Raw genomic sequence first — 18,496 nt, forward strand, 5'->3', positions numbered from 1 at the left:
TACACGCTGGCTCGCTGGCGGGGTAAATTTTATTATTTATTTTTTTAGGTACCCAAGTATGTAGGTACATACGATCTGTTCCGTGAAGCGTTAGGCATCTGCAATTATCGTTATCGTTATCGTTATCGGTTGATTACCTAATGTTACCTAATGTAACATATCAAATTTTCTCAATTGGCTTGTACCGAATCAATTAGGTACTGTGCAACAACCTAATGTACATACAGGTGCAAGTGTGTGTGTATGTGGGTCTCTTCCCACTGTGACGTCGAAATGCTACCTTGTTGCCCCCAAATTGGAAGTACCTAACAACAGGGTAGAATTGAATGGACTTGGGTTTGTTTCCTGAATTACGAATGAGTATATTCCGTAATTTGAACTTTTTCAAGTCACGGTATCCTTAGACTCGCACTTGTAAAATAGCACATCAACTACTCATCTGCTCATCTGCTCATCTGTACATATTGCACCACGCCGGCCACCTTTATGGTTACCTCTGTGGAAGCATGGATTCTAATAGTAATATATTTATTATATAGCACAATACCTTTGTTCCAGCAATCCCTCGCCGCCTATGATAATCTCTAACATATCATATATAAATTAATGATGGCGTCGGACAATTCGTCCAAGAATCCACATACTGACGGTGGTTTCTCTCGTCGTCTTTTGCATCGTCATAGCCCTACCACAGGGCGCCATGTCCGCGACTCTTCGACAAATTCTCTAGATAGGATATTTGACACTGGTACCGAAACTCCTCAGGTCCCTCACCATTCAGCCCTCCAGAGGTCTATGACCTTGGAGGATAAACATTATGCGAATAATTCTTACGGAGTCACTGAACTGCGTGATGGTTTCTTCGATGCCATCTTCCTCCCCCCTGAAGAAATTGACCCTCAAGGCCTCATAAAGCAGGCTGAGCTGACCCTCCCGTACGCCTTGCGGAAAAGGGACCCCCTATCTGTGCGCAATTTTCTGCCCAAGCAATGGCACGAAGTAAAGGGGGTCATTCGTCGTGTCACTACCACGAGGGCTGGTATTAGACTACTCAAGTCATTTCTTGCTTTCTTCATTGCATATATATTATGCCTCATCCCTCATGTTCAAGCTAGATTAGGCCGTTACAGTTATGTCATAGTCATATCGACCATACTCAACCATCCCGGAAGGACCTTAGGGGCTCAGGTCGACGGAACTATTCTAACAATAATAGGTACGGCGACTGGATTAGGATGGGGGGCGTTTGGGTTATGGGTGTCTACCGCCACAGCAACAGCACGTGTTGGATATGGCGGCGTACTTGCTGTCTTCCTTTTTATATACATCTTTGCCATCGCTTGTCTTCGTTCATACTATATTCGCACATATCAAGCCATCATATGTGCTGGGATATCGATTTGTTACACGTGTCTAGCAGAGGTATCCGGCAGCGAGGTCTCCTGGTCTAAGCTTCTCGCTTACGGCATTCCTTGGGTTCTAGGACAGGCTATCTCTCTCGTTATATGCTGTCTGGTGGTCCCGGATGCTGGTGCCCGTCCGTTAGCCGTAGCTCTTCATCAAGCGTTTGCTGTCATGCTAGTAATTCTTCCCACCCTATCCAAAGTTTCTATTGCTAATTATTTTGAAGGATGGTCTTGGGTTAACCCGGCTAGAAAGCATTAGGACGCGGCGAAGATTAACACAAACATTTGTAAGTATTTCACAAGCGTATAGGGATCTCGTGATCGACTTTTCCATCACACTTTTTGATCCAAAGGACGTGTTGGCGCTTCGTAATCTCATCCAAGGCGTTATTCGTGCGCTACTTAGCTTGAATGGCGAAACAAGAATTCTTGACAAGTTGGATGACTCCTCTTCCGATAGGTTAAGTCGGGAACGGCCCATACTAGATGAATTCGTCTTAAACATGGGAGAAAAATGCCACGACCCGGAAAGCGAGGAGCAAAATAGGCTCGCTAAATTTGTTGCTAGCAACTTAGCTGAGCCGACAGAAAGACTCCTTTTGTCTATGGAGACCGCTTTGCAAAGCTGCGATGCTGTTTTGATGGAGATGTGCGGTCATCGACAATACCTCGGCCCTCCGAAGACCGTGTCGAACGATGTTCCGGGCTCCCTGGTAAAGCTGCGGAGGCGTATCATAGCTTTCAGCGAATGTCAGGACAGTGTATTGGCCAGCGGTAGGCTGCCCCCTACATATGCGAAGTCTCCAGAGGTCGTTAGACTCTTCACATACTGTCGGCCTGTTCACCAAGCGGCAACGGCAATTGAGGCGTTGCTAGTAAAAGTCAACGAGATGCAGCAGAGGAGATCGAAATACCCAAAGTTTCATGGCCCGTCTTATCCTTTCTGGAAGGCGATGCACCGCACAAATGCCCAAGTTCGACATGATCGAGGTGGCCTAACAGCAGGCTCGTACTTTAAAAGCTTCAGCGACATAGCAGCCATCATCCAAAAGATTAAATCCAGAGACTTTCAGCCTCTACCAAGAGAGGACGATGATGACGCCAGTAAAGACCACGATACGTTGTATGCTACAATGACAGCCAGTGAGCCCGAGGACGAATGGAATCCGAAAAGAAACCGTATGCGACAGCAAATCTGGAGGGTTCTTCATCGGCTACAGGGATTTGAGACGCGTTTTGGGCTCAAAACTGCTGCGATAACTTCGTTACTGTCCATACCTGCTTGGATCTCTCAGGCCCATGGGTGGTGGGATGGGTCTGAAGTCTGGTGGGGAGTTGTAATGGCTTGGCTTATTATGGGACCTCGGTGAGTGACGATACCTCTCTTCATCAACTTTAAGCCTGGAACCAAATTCTAACTCCTACAGTACTGGCGGTAACATCCAGGACTTGATAACTCGAGTGTTCTGTGCTGTTCTTGGTTCTCTTTGGGCGGGCTTATCGTACGCGGCTGGCGATGGTAATCCGTACGTTATGGCAGTGTTTGCTGTTATCTTCATGCTTCCCATGATTTATAGATATACACTGAGCACGCATCCGGTAAGTTCTATTACGAGCTTCGTGAAATTTGAGACTTGCCTAATACGCTGTAGAGATCCGGACTCGTAGGATGCATATCGTTTACGGTCATATCTCTAGCAGAAGTCGCCGCCCAAGGCAAACCTTCTCCAGCTACAGTTGCTGCAACACACGGAGTCACTATGATGGTTGGTGTCGTAGCCTCCATTATTGTTAATTGGGTTCTATGGCCGTTTGTTGCTCGTCACGATCTTCGAAAGGCCACAGCTGCTATGATGTTCTATTGTAGCATCGTGTATAGGAGTAAGTCATATACATGCTAAAGATCCAACTTGGCTAATAAATTTATAGGTATCGTATCGAGATATGTGTATTATGAAGAGGGGAATGAACCTACCAAAGAAGACATACGAACTTCTGAGATACTCGAGGGGCGCTTACGTGAAGGGTTTGTGAGATTAAGGCAACTACTAGTAAGCTCATCATATTTCATATAGTCTTGTAAATCCAACTAATTCATGGTAACTAGGTCCTCACGCGTCATGAGATACGCCTACGAGCTCCTTTCGATCCATTGCCATACTCTGCGCTCATTGATGCCTGTGAGCACTTTTTTGAGTATATAGTCACGGCCCGTCAGGCATCCTTATTTTACCACCCACATTTTATCAGAGATAATACCGAGTTCGCTGCAGACTTGCTGGGTCATAGGAGAGACGCAATCGCAACCATTTTGACCAATCTTTATGTTCTTTCAGGTGCCCTTCGGGCAGACAGAAAAGTACCCGTAAGTCCAAAGAAAAGCACGACAGATCAGTTTAGCGAATCTTATAGACTGATCGTGATAGAAATACCTGCCGAGCGCTGCAGCCACACGGAAGCAGCTGTTAGACCAAATGGGAGTTTTAGAGGCCGAGCTTGCAGCAAGCGGGAGACTTAGCGCCGATGAAAAATTAGAAGGGAGAAAATGGGCTCAGATATACAGCTATTCGTATAATGAGAGCTTGACGGGCTGCGTTGAGCAGCTGGAGGAACTTGAGAAGTATACTAAGGCCATTGTTGGTGAACAGGGGTGAGTTCCAGGTTCTGTTTTCTTTGGCTGCTAACTACATACCCCGCAAGTATATCACCGTCTTTAATGTGGTGGCTAATAGAAGTGCTTTAGGTTCGATTGCCCATATATGGATGAAGATGGGCTGATGAAGTAGATATCCTCTCTTGTATGAGATATGATGCTATGATGGGTGATAAGATGGTGAGATCTAGGCGATATGGTAATGAAGCTACCACTGTTATGCAATCCCAGATGATAGATATCCATATTCTCAACTTGAATGATAGCTTGCCAGTTATTTCAGATTGAAGAACCTGTACCTCCACTGCGGTTTAGGTAAGTTTTCTTCTGTATAATATTAGGTACATATACAATTCTTACTCTCCTCGAAACGCCTCCATGCGTAGTCAGACCTAAAAAAGATCGATTGCGCATCTATTCTTTACTAAGTGTTAATAGGGTAGAAATGGCATACAGATAATTGAAGTAAGTGTAAGTAGAGAGGAGGGACGGCGATGTATATGTGGTGGTATTCAGACTATATTGAAGACTAAGTAGGGGGGTATTGTATGAGGTAAATAACACCACTAATGTTAACATCACCAAATGCCAAACTTGCCTTCCCATGCCCTTCTTTACGCTACACGCCTATTATCAATGAAGCCTGTGAGGATATAAAATAGCCTTACGTTCGACGTCTCAATTTTGAAGTTGAAAAGTTATCTCATTCGATCCTTACACCAGGAACTAATTATCACCCCTGCCGGGTTCATCAGAACTTGGCGCCCAGGCTCTTAAAGGCATCCCGGCGTACCTCTAGCCCAGACCCGTATCGTCAGTGTCTAACCTAACCTAGTGGCATCTCAGCACCTTATTCCCTTTTTCAACCCTCTTTCCCTTAACCGATCAGCCGCAAAAATACAAAACATCTCTTCTTTGACATTGATGCTTCAAAATGTTGGATGCTGCCTTTTTCACTCTTCTTTCTCTAAGCTCAACTTGTCTCGGTTGGGAATGGGAGAGCAGCGGAAAATTGGATCAAAACACTTGTCGCAGTGCAGACTCGGCTATCAAATACACGACGATTTCTGGCTTCTTTCAACAAGATGACCCAACTACTGACTCAGAGAGTTTCGACTATGTATAATTTAGCTGGATTAAGTTATAAACAATGGTCACCACTGACAATAAGTAGGCTGAGACTAATTATGGCCTTATCAACCGGTCGTATTTGACTGACCATGTATTCGACCCTAAAGGAATGAAAACGCAGTGGGAAAGGTTTGCTTATTATGTCGATGCATTGAATCGGGACTGTGATGGAAACACGCAATATAAAGTCTTGTTTATGGCTCGCCATGGTGAAGGCTATCACAACGCCGCAGAGAGCTATTATGGCACACCGGCCTGGAACGTAAGTAGACTATAAAATGTTTATCATATACAACTACTCTAATAGTGAAATAGTGCTATTGGGGTCCACTTGAAGGGAATGGAACTACCATATGGAGGGATGCTCAGTTGACTGAGGCGGGTATAGCTCAATGTACCAAGGCGAATAACTTCTGGAAACGCGCGTTGGCTGTTGAGAAGATTCCAGCGCCTCAGTCCTACTACAGCAGCCCCCTAATTCGTTCAGCAACTACAGCAAATCTTACCTTTAATGGACTGGAAGTTCCAGTAGATAGACCATTCGCGCCCACGGTTAAAGAGTTTCTTCGCGAGGGCATATCCATGCGCACCTGCGATGAAAGGTCGAACAAAACATACATCAAAGCTCACCTTCCAGTATTCAGTTTCGAGGATGGGTTTGCCGAGGACGACGAGCTATGGAAGGGTTATGAAGGGGAAACTTCCGAGGCGCAGCTAAAGAGGACGAAGATCGTCTTGGATGATATCTTTAGCAATGACGATAGCACCTGGATCAGTGTCACAAGCCACTCCGGCCAGATCCGTGAAAATCTTCAAGTATTGGGCCACATCGAATTCAGCTTGTCCACCGGCCAAGCAATTCCGGCGCTCGTCAAGGCTGTTACTCTCCGTGAGATCGAGCCCAGTACTACTACCATCAAGTCATGGATAGCCGAAGCTACGTGTAGCTCACCTCCGGTTACTAGCATCTCAGGCCAAGGCTGCGTCTGCTCCAGCACCTCCGCTTCATCAGCCGCGTCTACGGCCACAGCTGCCCTAACGTAAGGATATAAGTGTAGGGAATCATGCAGTCGAACCAGGAACAAGAACTGGATAATTAGTATAATATTAGCAAGACAAGCGCTAGCATTTCGTCTATATCCTAACGCGATAGGCATGTAACAGTCGTACCTATACCACGACCATTTTATCCGGATGCGACCCTCGGCCGCACGGAAACCTTCAGCCCAATAATCTACCTGGATACAGGCCCCCCCACGAGGTCTATTGGAGCTCCTGAAATTCCTGGGACGAGGCTCGCATGCGTTATTAGCCAAGACGTATTGCTGCATATAGGACGCATCCGGTGCCAGGTTTTGTAAGCCCAGCCCTAGCTATCAGTTATTGGGAGCTTGGGCGCATCTTCACACCGCGTCATCACGAAGTCCGAAAGTGACCCTAGGGATGACCAACGCTTATATATATATAGAAGATGTGAAGAATCCGTGATGTCGATTGCTTCGTATTGGTTGGAGTCGAGGCAGCCTTGCCTTACGACCTGCCGTCTTCGACAAATCACTACCATCTTCAGCACTCGCACTAAGAAAATTACCAGGTAACTGCATGCATACAAACACACCACAACTGTTTGTGATATCGGCCCTGATAGAGGGTCTCAAGCGAGCCACTCTAAATTACGCTACGGACATACGATAGCCCGGGTCCTACCTTGATAATCATGAAAGCCTTTCTTGTAGCCATTGGTATTTGCGGTTTGCGTCTAACGGCAGACGTAACTCGTCAGCTTGTTGATATCGTAGGATGCATATCTAGACACAGGTTAGGTCATCTAGAACGGCCCCTTTCAATTATCGGATCTATAGGCTGAAATGTTGCACGCCATAATGGGGTGCTCTCGTACTTGCCGAGTCGTCTCACGAACTCCACGGGCACCTCGGTCCATTGTTGGCTGTTGAGGACGTTTTTCACACACCTTCACCAGCATGCAGTATAGCGGGAATGTCCCACTTCTCCAGGAACAAGCACGATATTCTGATGAGTAAGTATTAGCAACGATTTCGGGTAAGAAAACCTGTTACTAAGCTCCTCTACAAGGTGATAATGGGATGAAGGGTTGCTCCAACTGGCCATGAATCTTGGTTCATAAATACGTGGGGCGATCATGCCCCCCCTCTTCGATACCTCCTAAGTAGGTAGATCACTCTAGGGACATATTACTGCCGCCCACTGGCAAAGATGCGGATCCTAGTTGTCCAAACGCTCTTCGCGTTCTTCACAAGCCTAGCCTATGCCAACTTTGCCTTCGAGGCTGAACAGCTTACGGAGGATGATATTGGTGATTTCTCGGCCATAGCTTTTGGCAATGTATCTGCTGCGGCATCTCCGAACGATGACAGGCCGGACTGTAGAGAATACCCGGGAACACCTAACTGGCCTCTCGATGAAGAATGGTCACGGCTGAACCGCTCCCTAGGAGGGGCCTTGATCAAGGGGATCCCGCCCGCGGCGGTATGTTATGACGGGCCTTACAAGGACGAAGCTGCGTGTGCTTGGCTCACGTGGAACGTAACCTTTACTCGCTTTTACATGAACGATCCGGTCACAGTATTTTCGGAATGGCCCGAGGGAGATACCTGCCACACAACCTTTGGGCAACAAACTGGCGAGAATTGTACCCAAGGTGCTTTCCCTGTCTATGTCGTCAACGCCACGACGGTGAGGCAGATCCAGATAGCTGTTAATTTTGCTAGAAACAGGAACCTCCGACTCGTCATCAAGTGAGTGCCCCCTGAAGCCAACATGCCAGTGAAGGTATTGCTGTAATATGAGAGAGTACAGCTGGGCTAACATCATGGCTTTCTTTGATAGGAACACTGGGCACGATTTTGTAGGCCGATCGTCCGGCTTCGGAAGTCTCAGTATCTGGACACACTGGCTGAAAGACTTCGAATTCCTGCCCCGTTATCGAATTGGGGCGTACAATGGCAGGGCAGCTAGAGTCGGTGTCGGTATTGAGAGCTGGGAGATGTTCGCATACATGAGCCGCTATAATATGACGGCACTGGTTGCGGGAGGCTATACCGTTGGAGCATATGGGGGTTGGATTGCAGGTGGCGGACATTCTGCCTTAGCTTCCAAGTACGGCCTTGGTGCTGATCAGGCTCTGTCCATCCAAGTCGTGACGGCCGACGGCAGATTCGTCACTGCCGATCCTCATCAGAATACAGACTTGTTCTATGCGCTTCGAGGTGGTGGAGGGAGTAAGTAATCCCTATACCTTTCTTCGCTTTTGTATTGTAGTCTGAGTCGAGGTATGCTGCTTGCTAACCAAAGATGTATAGGCACTTATGGCGTCGTAACGTCAATCATAATCAAGGTTCACCCACCGACAAAGGTCCTAACATCTTCGATAGCCTTCTTTGCAGGCGGCTTTAATATCTCTGGACCGATTGATACTAAAAAGTTTTGGAAGGGTTTCGATCTATACCACGAATTTGGTAAGAAGATAGTCGACAATGGCGGTACAGCATGGTACGTATGAGGACTGTCGTTTGACAAGCCTGTATTTATGGATTGATACTAACGAGTTCATAGTATGTCACGGTATCTTTCTCTTATAGTTTCCGCGTATCTAAGGTTGGGAAATATACTGGACGAAGCAAAGGTTTATGCTTTTCTTCAGGATGCTAACACGTAAGGATTAGACAGTTATGTGTCTCGCCTTTTCGGTAACAGCAGCTTCAGCTTCACAGCAGACATCGAACTCCCCAACGTGTCGGAAGAATACCTATTCGGATTTGTGCAGCCACTGGTGAACGACTTAAATGCGATTGGACTAAACGTAACTAACCAGAAGCCGCATCCAGCTACAAACTGGGCGTCTCTCACAGAGGGCATAGGCGATATCCCAGGTAGTTCGCGCTTCGGCAGCCGTCTGTGGCCGCGCGCCAACTTCGAGGACCCGGACTTGTTTAAGGCGACACAGCTCGCGATCCGGGAGTCGATCGAAGCGGGCTACACGTTCCACGGGATCCACATGAAGCCGACCGAAGAGGTGGCAGGATACCCAGGCAACAACGCAGTCAACCCGGCGTTCCGCAAGGCCATCATGCACGCCGACTTGTACGACTACTCGATGCTACGGGGCTTGTCGCCAGCCGCTTTCAAGGCGACGCACGCGCAGCTGGCCAGCGCCATGGATAAGTGGCGGGCAGTATCGCCGGGAGCGGGCGCATATTTCAACGAGTGCGACGTCCAGGAGCCAAACTGGCAACAGGCCTTCTTCGGAAGCAATTACGGGAGACTGCTGCGGATCAAGCGTCGACATGACCCCTGGGGAGTGTTCTACGCCCCGACGACGGTGGGTAGTGAGGATTGGGTGGTGCTTACGGAGGATGATATGCCTACGCAGAATGGGCCGTTGTGTAGAGCGGATTCGGTGGAGGCAAGGAGGGGGGGGGTTAGGAAGGTGAAGTAGATGAAGGGAGTCTTGGGGGTGACTCAGGAGAGGATGATTATGTTGGACTATATGAGATAGATATAGATGAGTGGTGATAATGAGACAAACCTGCAAATATTAACTGACGCTTTGTTATTTGGGATGAGCTCGTGCCTGCTAAGCCTATATTATATTTATCATCCCTTTCTTTGTATTTAGTTAGATGTTACCTTGGAGCATTCTAGACTTTGAATGTTTTTGCAAAGTGCCTAGTTAAAGGTACTTATGATGGTCTGGTTTTTTTTTAGACGGAAGGCAATAATTGATAGGCCACTATACGCGGGAAGATGCTTATACATAAGAGTGAATTTAAAAATTTTAAGTGGCACATGGCGTTGAATCTTATAGATCTAAAATTCAAACATGGCTATCCGATTTTCTTATGCACGTGCCCGCGTACTATTACATAGTCTATATTACCGCTTAACCTAATAGACACTGTATACTGTGGCTCGGGTGGCTTCCCGCAAAATTACAGGTAAGGTTCTTTAGCTCTTGCCAGCTTGCAAGGCTCTAACGGTGTCCCGCTTTCCATTGATTGGCCATAAAAGAAATATAATGGGTCATGCAAGCCCCACTAGGTACGAAATAGAAGGTACAATTGTAGCCCCATGAAGGGAAAGACCAGAGGAGGGCCCAAGCTGGTGGTTGCGCCAGAGGGAGGGCTGAACCGCTGAATCGCTGAATCGTTGCTTTTACAAACTTTAGTGATTCTTACCATTTCAATCGTCTATCCACCCAAAAACCAACAACCATACACTTTGCCCGCAACGATACGTACCTTTACCACTCTTAAAATTTATTCGGAGCGCGTCAAGGTGGTTTTTTTTTTTTCTATTCCCCCAGACAAAGATTTATGATACCTTGCTATACATCATCTTACTTATTTGACAAGCTAATAATCAAGTTACTGGAGCTTCCAGCCTTTTCGCCCAAGTTTGTTAACTAAATCTGTTAACCTCGTCATCTCAGCCCACCCCAAACCAATCGACAACAGCCCCGGTCTGCCTGGCACAGTCCAACCCCGTCCGTCCTAAGCTCATGACATCCATGCCCCGAGCATCGGTAAACTTACGCTTACCCTCGTCCGCCGGATACTATCCGCGAAGACCACATCTGTCGCTCTCGACGGACGCCATTGCGTGATTCCTGATTCGTGAATTTTCGTTGTTCTGTGTGGTTCTGTGAGGGGCTCTAGGGGAATCGCATATCACCTTTCTCTTCTTCCCTCTTTCTCCCCTTCCCACCGCGAGACCACCACCCTCATGGTCCCCCCACCGCCGTCTCACTCTCGATCCGGAACTTTCTCACCTGCTCCTGCTCAGAACTTGCAGACAGGACTTTCACACTCTCCCCATCCGTCACAAGCCGGTCCTCTGAGTGCTGGCGCGAGTCCCAGTACCAGCAGCCCGACCGCGGGGACCAGCTCTCTCACCAAAATTGTCGTTGCCCAGGTCTACCTTCTTCTTAGTACTATCAAGGAGGACAAGGACCGCGCCAGGTGGGAGTTACAAGTGGATCAACTGAAAAAGGTAGGTCGCTGTTATTTTCCCTATTAGTCTCTCTATATATAGGTACCTATATATATCTACCTCTACCTAGCTACCAACCCAACCTCGTCAGGACTTATGCTGATGACAGCTCGCCTTTTTCTAGCTCCTCGATGATCACGGTATGGAGGTTTTTTCTAAGTACTTTACCCGGCTAGTAGCCGGCAACGCCCCCCAGATCTTTCCTGGTATCAACCGGCCCGTTGCAAATCCTGGCAACTACTCGCTCCTAGTAAACGAGATGTCCAAGATATCGCACGACCTCGACCAAGCCTCTAGAATAGCTGAATCGATCGAATCAGCTAACGAGGATATCTTCCGCGATTTCGATCTGTCTACATTCATGGAGCACTTCAAGCTCGATGCCTTAGAGAAGACTATACTTGCTTTAGCGTTCAAGTTCGGCGCCCGGCAGGATTTGAAGACTAAGGGTATGTCATTACCGGCGCACTCGCCAGAGACTAGTGCCAGTAAGCTAACCGTGTTCAATGCTAAAGCCGATGCGATCCTCTCCACAAATTTCCCTACGTTTGTCAACATAATCTCCAGAACAGATTACGGCGATCACTCCGACCTAACTCCTTCCTTCATTGCTACTATCGTCGACCGATATATCCAAGGCCATCCACCCAACTTCAACTCAGCTGCTAAACACGAGCTAAGTGCCAAGGTTCAGGCTCGTTGGTTACAGCAGCAGCAGGACCAAGCACCTCCCATGGAGGTCTTGGCCGCTTTGGATCTCACTAGAGTGCTAGGTGATAAACCTCCTAATGCGCTCGCCATTTATATTCAGAGGACCGGCACCGACTTCACTCGCGACGAGGAAACCTGTTTATCTTACCTCCAAAATCGACCGAATAATATACAACTAAGCGAAGAGCAGGTTTCGACGGCATTAACGTACACGACCGTCAGCCTTACCTATCGTCATAACCCTTCTGTGCTTGTCGCTGCCCTTCGTCGTATACTCCCGCAAACTTTTCGTTGGCACGACGTGGTTGCATACTTCGATCAGCGAGACGTGCGCGTATCGTCAGCACAGTTCTTACGGTTATACGAGGCCCTTTTACTCGTCGCGCAATCTCAGGATGACCAATCTCCGCCGTTCAGTATTCAGAGCTTATGGGGAGGGTCTCACTGGGAAAATCCAGAAACTCAGCTATCCTTCATATGTGCATTTGCATCCTTGAGCCCGAATGAGCTTGATGCGAGTACTATTCCTGGCCTCCAGCCAACGTTTACGCTTGACGAGTACGCACAATCTCCCCCCGAAGTCCGCGAGCGAGCCGCAGTTGCTGTGAAGCATCCTCTAGTCTCAGCTTTGGCCCTGTCTGCAATCTTCCAGGTGGCACTTCACTCTCTACACGCGTCACAGAGCACGGAAGCAAAACGGTTGTTCCAAGAGGTAGTTGTTCCGAACCTTGATATTTTCATAGTTTCTGCTTTCGGCGTTCCGAAACCGTGGCCACCGATGGCAGTAGAAACTTTAGCCTCTTTGTTTGATAACTTCCTGCATCGAAGGTCCGAGTATCATGACTTCGTCTTAGACAGCCTCTGGAGGAAAGACAGGGATTGGGTCACGCAAAGACTTGTTGATGCGCACGCCATGAAGCCATTAGATCTGACGCTCATATTTGAGCATGTCATCAAGCATAAATGGCTAGACGAGCTCGTCTACTTACCCAATGTATTCGGTTACGATCTTGCCGCCCTTGCGCATGCCGAAGGTCACCTCGATCTTGCTCAGTGGGCCCACAACAATGCTGAGCGAAGTCCCGCCATCTCCCAATCTCTACTACAATTTCTAATGATCAAGGCAGAGCTCGAATTGCAGTCGCAGAGGGGTGAAGATGGACAGCCGGTGGCAAAGACAAGTACACCTCTTCACGTCAAAACCGTACTCGCCATGCTCCAAATTCTTGAAGACTTTTTACCTCGGAACCCTTTGCCAGAGTTGATTATTGTTCAGCGCGCATGCATTACTTCCTATCCCAGGCTCATCAACTACGGTGAAGGCTACGATGATATTATTGATGCCAATGGGAAGGACGGCAACGGGCTCCCAGCAGCCGCAGTGGTCAAGATGGAAGAGCATTACAAGAAAATGTACGGGGAGGAATCGGAGGTCAAGTATGTCGTCCAAAAGCTTGAGGAGTACAAGCACTCGCAGTTTCCGTTAGATCAGGATATCTTCGCGTGCATGATCCACGGCCTTTTCGACGAATACTCCCACTTCATAGATTACCCTCTTGAAGCACTAGCTACCACTGCAGTTCTCTTTGGCGGTATAATATCCCACAAGTTAATCTCCGAGTTGCCGCTGAAGATTGGATTGGGTATGATTCTCGAGGCCGTTAGAGATCACGGAATCGATAGTTCAATGTACAAATTCGGCCTTCAAGCTCTCATACAGATTTTTCCTCGTTTCAGGGAGTGGCCAGGACTCTGTAAGCAACTGCTGCAGATTTCTGGCTTACGTGGCACTGAAGCTTATCGGAAGGCTGAAGAAGTCGTGTTGGAAGATGAAGAGGACCGGGGGCGTGCTCAAAACGGCACGACTACTCCCAGTCACATAGGGAATGAACCTTTGATGACTAACGGTACTACTGACGGCCCAGAGCCCCATGCAGCTCCCTTCGCAGCGATCAACGTCGACCCGCCTCCTCAAGGGACTACCTTTGAAGAACCTGTTGTCGATGTACAAGACAGGATTCAATTTGGACTCAATAACTTAACTACTTCCTCGCTCCAAACGACTTTCAGGGAAATCCATGAGGTTTTGGAAGATCAGCACCAGCAATGGTTTGCCAGCCATCTTGTCGAAGAGCGGGCAAAAATGCAGCCAAATTACCACCAGGTATACCTTGACTTAGTGAAGCTCTTCCAGGATTCGGGTCTGTGGTCTGAAGTCTTGAGGCAAACCTATATCAGCGTTGCTCGCATGCTGAACTCGGAGAGCACGATGCAGAACTCAACTGATCGAACCCACCTGAAGTATTTGGGGGCTTGGTTGGGACTCCTAACTATAGCAAGAGATCAACCGATTAAACATAGGAATATTGCATTTAAGCAGCTCCTCATTGAGGCGCACGACACCAAGAGACTAGTTGTCGTGGTACCATTTGTGTGCAAGGTCCTAATTCAGGCTGCGAAGTCATCCATCTTCCGTCCGCCAAATCCGTGGTTGATGGACATTATTCACCTCCTTATCGAACTCTACCACCACGCCGAACTAAAGTTAAACCAAAAGTTCGAGATTGAGGTGCTCTGTAAAGATCTAAACCTGGATCATAAGAGCATTGAACCATCTACCGAGCTTCAAGACCGTGTACCCGTCGAAGAAGTTACTGATATTGGTGCGCAAGACCCGCTGGAACACTTTGAGAATATGTCTTTGAACGGTATGGCCAGCTCTGTCCCAACCGGCCTTACGCCGCACCCCATCCCGGTCACCATCCCAGATATCAGCAGCCTCTTATCAATTCCACCGACAAACGAGATGGTTATTAACAGCGTCCGTCTTCACGAAATTGTTCGCAATGCAGTAACGAAAGCGCTGCAAGATATAATTCAACCTGTTGTCGATCGATCTGTTACTATCGCCGCGATTAGTACACAGCAAATGATTCATAAAGACTTCGCAACCGAGCCTGATGAGAACAAGCTCCGAACCTCTGCTATCAATATGGTCAAGGCCACTGCCGGAAGTCTTGCCCAGGTTACGTCAAAAGAGCCTCTCAGAGCCAATATCACTAATTATATGAGAAACGCCGCAGGCGAATTGCCCCACTCGCTTCCCGAGGGTACCATTATCATGTGCGTTAACTCTAACCTCGAGCTTGCGTGCAGCGTAATCGAAAAGCAAGCCGAGGAGCGAGCGGTTCCAGAAATCGAAGAGATGATAGAGGGCGAGATAGACGCAAGGCGTCGACACCGCTTACAACGACCCAGTGAGCCATATGTCGATCCTGGTCTTAGCAGATGGGCGATGACTATTCCTCATCCCTACAAGCTCTCTCCCAATATGGCTGGTTTGAACGCGGAACAAATGGCCATATACGAGGATTTTGCCAGGCAGCCACGAGGTGCCACCACCCAAGCTGGACCAACTCACGGCGCGTCGGCGTCGGATGCAACCAGGAATATTGCAAACGAGGTCCTCCAAGATCAGTATAGCTCTGTACCCAACCTTGCTACCCCGGCTGAGACACCTTCTCTCCCTCATCTAAATACGCAACTACCCTATTCCCACGTACATGGTGGAATGACTAATGGTCGCCCTTCGGCCCATCCTTTGGATGGGAGAGGATTAATGGAAAAGGTAGAGAGGCTCTTATCTGAACTCAAACGTACTACAACCTCGACAGACGAAGAGCACTTCAGCGACCTCCCTAGGTCCCATCCAGTCTTGGAGGTCGTTGATGTCTTCACTCAGCTCATTATCAACACGTCCCAAAACTCGGACGAGTTTGCATTCTACGCTGCCGAAAAGATTTGTCAACTGCTCTTCAGCGGAGTGGAAAACACTCTCTTCTTAGAAAGCCTTGTCCACATCCTCGAGCAGTTGTTGAAGATCGCTGCAAGCTCAGGTACCGCGCTACATGACCGGGTACAGATCAGTTTCTACCAGCAGTCGCCTCAGAATATTCTTAATATTTCATTGATCACGGCACTACTCCCGACGGACTTTCTGGACCTACACAGCATTGACAACATGTTGTCCAAGATGCTAGTACAAAGGGAGGAAGGCTACCTGGAGTTCTTCGATAAACTCCTAGATCTGACTCTATTCAATGAACGGCCCATGGCACTCTTCGCAGACTTTGTACGCAGTTTGGAAGTCGCATGGGAATGGATCAGCGCCAGTCCTGACCTTGAAATTAGTCAGCGGCTAAAGTCGAAGTTCCTTAATTCTGGCCTTATCAAACCGCAAAGTCGAAACGACGCGGAGCAACTGGAACAGTTCGAGTATATCTTCGACGAATGGGTCCGTCTCCATAACAACCATAACGCACCAGACAAGGCGCGAGTAGCCTTCGTGAGGCAGATTCGTAGCCAGAGCATCATCACCAACAAGGACGATTTCATAATCTTCGCGCGAAGGGCTACTGATATGACGGTTAATTACTATGAGCAGGTGTTGCACGCGGGAGGAAGCCCTGCCGAAGCCTTCGCGGCTGTGGATGCTCTCGTAAAGATGGTCGCAGTCTTTGCTAGGGAGAGCGATACCGATCAAGAGGATCCTAAAACTGGGATTGTTCCTGTCCTAGAGGCTGTTACGTCTCTCTTCGCAGTCGTTCTGAATCACCACCACGTTACGAGAGGCGAACATTTCAATCAGAGAGTCTTCCTCCGCCTGTTCTCTATGCTCCTGCATAGCGCCGATTCAATTTTTGCGGAAACTTCGAGTCCCGAGTCTTGCCGACAAGAGTTCCTAGTGCGACTGTCTTGGACGTTATTACAGCTCAATCCCGAACGTTTCCCCGGGTTTGCCTTCGCATGGCTCAGCCTCATAGGACATCGGCGCTTCATGCCTGATATCCTTCTGCTCGAATCTAAGTGCGGTTGGGCTCCTTACACCAAACTCCTAAAATGTCTTCTGAGACACGTCTCGGCTCATATGAAAGCCATCGATGTAACAGATGTCGTTAAGGAATATTACCGCGCAGTTGTCAAACTACTAGTGATATTGGCTCATGACTTCACAGACTACATATCGGCCAATGTCACCCAGCTGTGCACAAGCATCTCTCCTCATTGCACCCAATTGAGAAACATCGTGCTCAACTGTAGCCCACGATCCGAAGCCGGAGAGCTAGTTTCCCAGGACTCTCAGGCAGATGCTTCTCCTAGTCTATCGTACTTGAGAGATGTTGGCATGTTGGAAATCCTAGAGCAACTTGTCCAGGCCCCACCTTCTGAGGATGCAATTGCCCACCTTACGCATGCCATTAACAAGAGCAATGCGAGCGATACAACGTACGGCAATGTCCTTCTCGGTGTTAATTGCAGAGTCATTGATGCTATTGTGAATTTCTTCGGCCACCACGCCACTATGTCGGCCCGTCAAGAGAGACCGGTCTATACTCCCAGCGCTCCGGATGCCGCGACGCTTTCATTGTTGATGCACGAGCTGCAGCCCCAGGCTCGGTATTTCCTCATTAGCAGCATGGTCGATCGTCTGCGCCATTACAGTCCCGTCACCGAGTTCTTCAGCTATGTCATCTTTGACATTTTCGGCCAAGATCTCAATGACCCTGAGGAGGCTGATATCCGCCAGCAGATAGTTCGCGTGTTACTAGAAAGAATTGCCAGTTTCTGGCCCCAGCCATTCGGTCTCACGATGGTGATTATGGAGCTGGTAACGAAGGAAAAGTATCATTTCTTCGACCAGCCTTTTATCAAGGCAGATCGCGATGTGAGTATTCCGTCTTCCCTCTTCGGTTCCCTCTGTCATGTTAGGCTTGAAGCTAATTGTATTGAAAAAAAAAAAACAGATTGCGGACCAGTTTATGGCGTTTGCGAGACAGCACAATCAGTAAATATTAAACTAGCCACTCATTACAAAGAGTAAAAGGCGTCAATCGGCGGTTTATCTCCCGATATGATACTAAATAGATGATAATTAATCACGACGGCTCTTGAGCAACCAAGGCCTCACATACAAGGACAGCATGAACCTCTGAGAGGCACATGAGGGTGGAAGGTGATTCTTGAGAAAGCGATACCATAGTGGCGCAAAACAAAAACGCGGTAGAGATGGATGTTTGATGAGTGGCATTTCATGGCGTCTGCGGTGAATTAACGAAACTTTGTATGATTCAGAACTAAGATCGAGGAGGCACACATTACGGACCACAGCGTAATGGATCTGTTTTCTTGGTGCGTGCCGGTCCGGGACGTGTATTAATATATAGAGGTAGGCACGGCAAATACGGGTCTATCCTAATGTGACGCTGTGCTATTACGATTTGCTTCATGATGAGTTGCAATTGTATTCGTATTTTGCTTATGAAAATGGAAATGACGATTACCTATTTATTTAGTAAATATGAGCAAAAAGCAGCTTGTGTTTGATATGTATAGTATAATATCTACTTCTCTCCTTTTCCCGTATAAGTTCGGCAATCCGTCCTTCTCGTTACTTTCTTTGTTATTATCGTATCTTGGCGGTTAGGCATGGATGGCGTCGGTATTATTTTAATCTGTTATCATTTCCACTTCTTTCAAATCTCTAACCTAGGTACATAAGGGTATC

The 18,496-nt window shown here is 47.9% G+C and overlaps 4 protein-coding genes across 4 annotated transcripts; all 4 read left to right on the forward strand.

Annotated features, from left to right (window-relative positions):
* The first annotated feature begins 340 nt into the window (after positions 1-340).
* Positions 341-4,430, forward strand: F4813DRAFT_364292 (uncharacterized protein). The gene is made up of 8 exons (XM_049243797.1): positions 341-1,581; positions 1,631-2,772; positions 2,834-3,005; positions 3,059-3,287; positions 3,336-3,457; positions 3,514-3,771; positions 3,833-4,056; positions 4,150-4,430. Exons 1-8 carry the CDS (start codon positions 607-609, stop codon positions 4,190-4,192), a joined length of 3,165 nt encoding a protein of 1,054 aa, XP_049098381.1. The 5' UTR covers positions 341-606; the 3' UTR covers positions 4,193-4,430.
* Positions 4,431-4,907: 477 nt separating this feature from the next.
* On the forward strand, positions 4,908-6,397 carry F4813DRAFT_134942 (phosphoglycerate mutase-like protein). Its single transcript, XM_049238760.1, has 3 exons — positions 4,908-5,179; positions 5,234-5,452; positions 5,506-6,397. Exons 1-3 carry the CDS (start codon positions 4,994-4,996, stop codon positions 6,232-6,234), a joined length of 1,134 nt encoding a protein of 377 aa, XP_049098382.1. The 5' UTR covers positions 4,908-4,993; the 3' UTR covers positions 6,235-6,397.
* Positions 6,398-7,188: 791 nt separating this feature from the next.
* On the forward strand, positions 7,189-9,667 carry F4813DRAFT_381533 (FAD-binding domain-containing protein; the record flags this gene model as incomplete). Its single annotated transcript, XM_049245689.1, has 6 exons — positions 7,189-7,228; positions 7,475-7,967; positions 8,059-8,454; positions 8,491-8,545; positions 8,654-8,721; positions 8,899-9,667. 6 exons carry the CDS (start codon positions 7,189-7,191, stop codon positions 9,665-9,667), a joined length of 1,821 nt encoding a protein of 606 aa, XP_049098383.1.
* Positions 9,668-10,352: 685 nt separating this feature from the next.
* On the forward strand, positions 10,353-18,347 carry F4813DRAFT_364337 (Not1-domain-containing protein). The gene is made up of 4 exons (XM_049243798.1): positions 10,353-11,220; positions 11,345-11,669; positions 11,736-17,656; positions 17,736-18,347. Exons 1-4 carry the CDS (start codon positions 10,954-10,956, stop codon positions 17,778-17,780), a joined length of 6,558 nt encoding a protein of 2,185 aa, XP_049098384.1. The 5' UTR covers positions 10,353-10,953; the 3' UTR covers positions 17,781-18,347.
* Positions 18,348-18,496: the final 149 nt, after the last annotated feature.

The sequence above is a fragment of the Daldinia decipiens genome, assembly GCF_022478715.1.
Source record: "Daldinia decipiens strain CBS 113046 unplaced genomic scaffold F4813scaffold_23, whole genome shotgun sequence".
Lineage (NCBI taxonomy): Eukaryota > Fungi > Ascomycota > Sordariomycetes > Xylariales > Hypoxylaceae > Daldinia > Daldinia decipiens.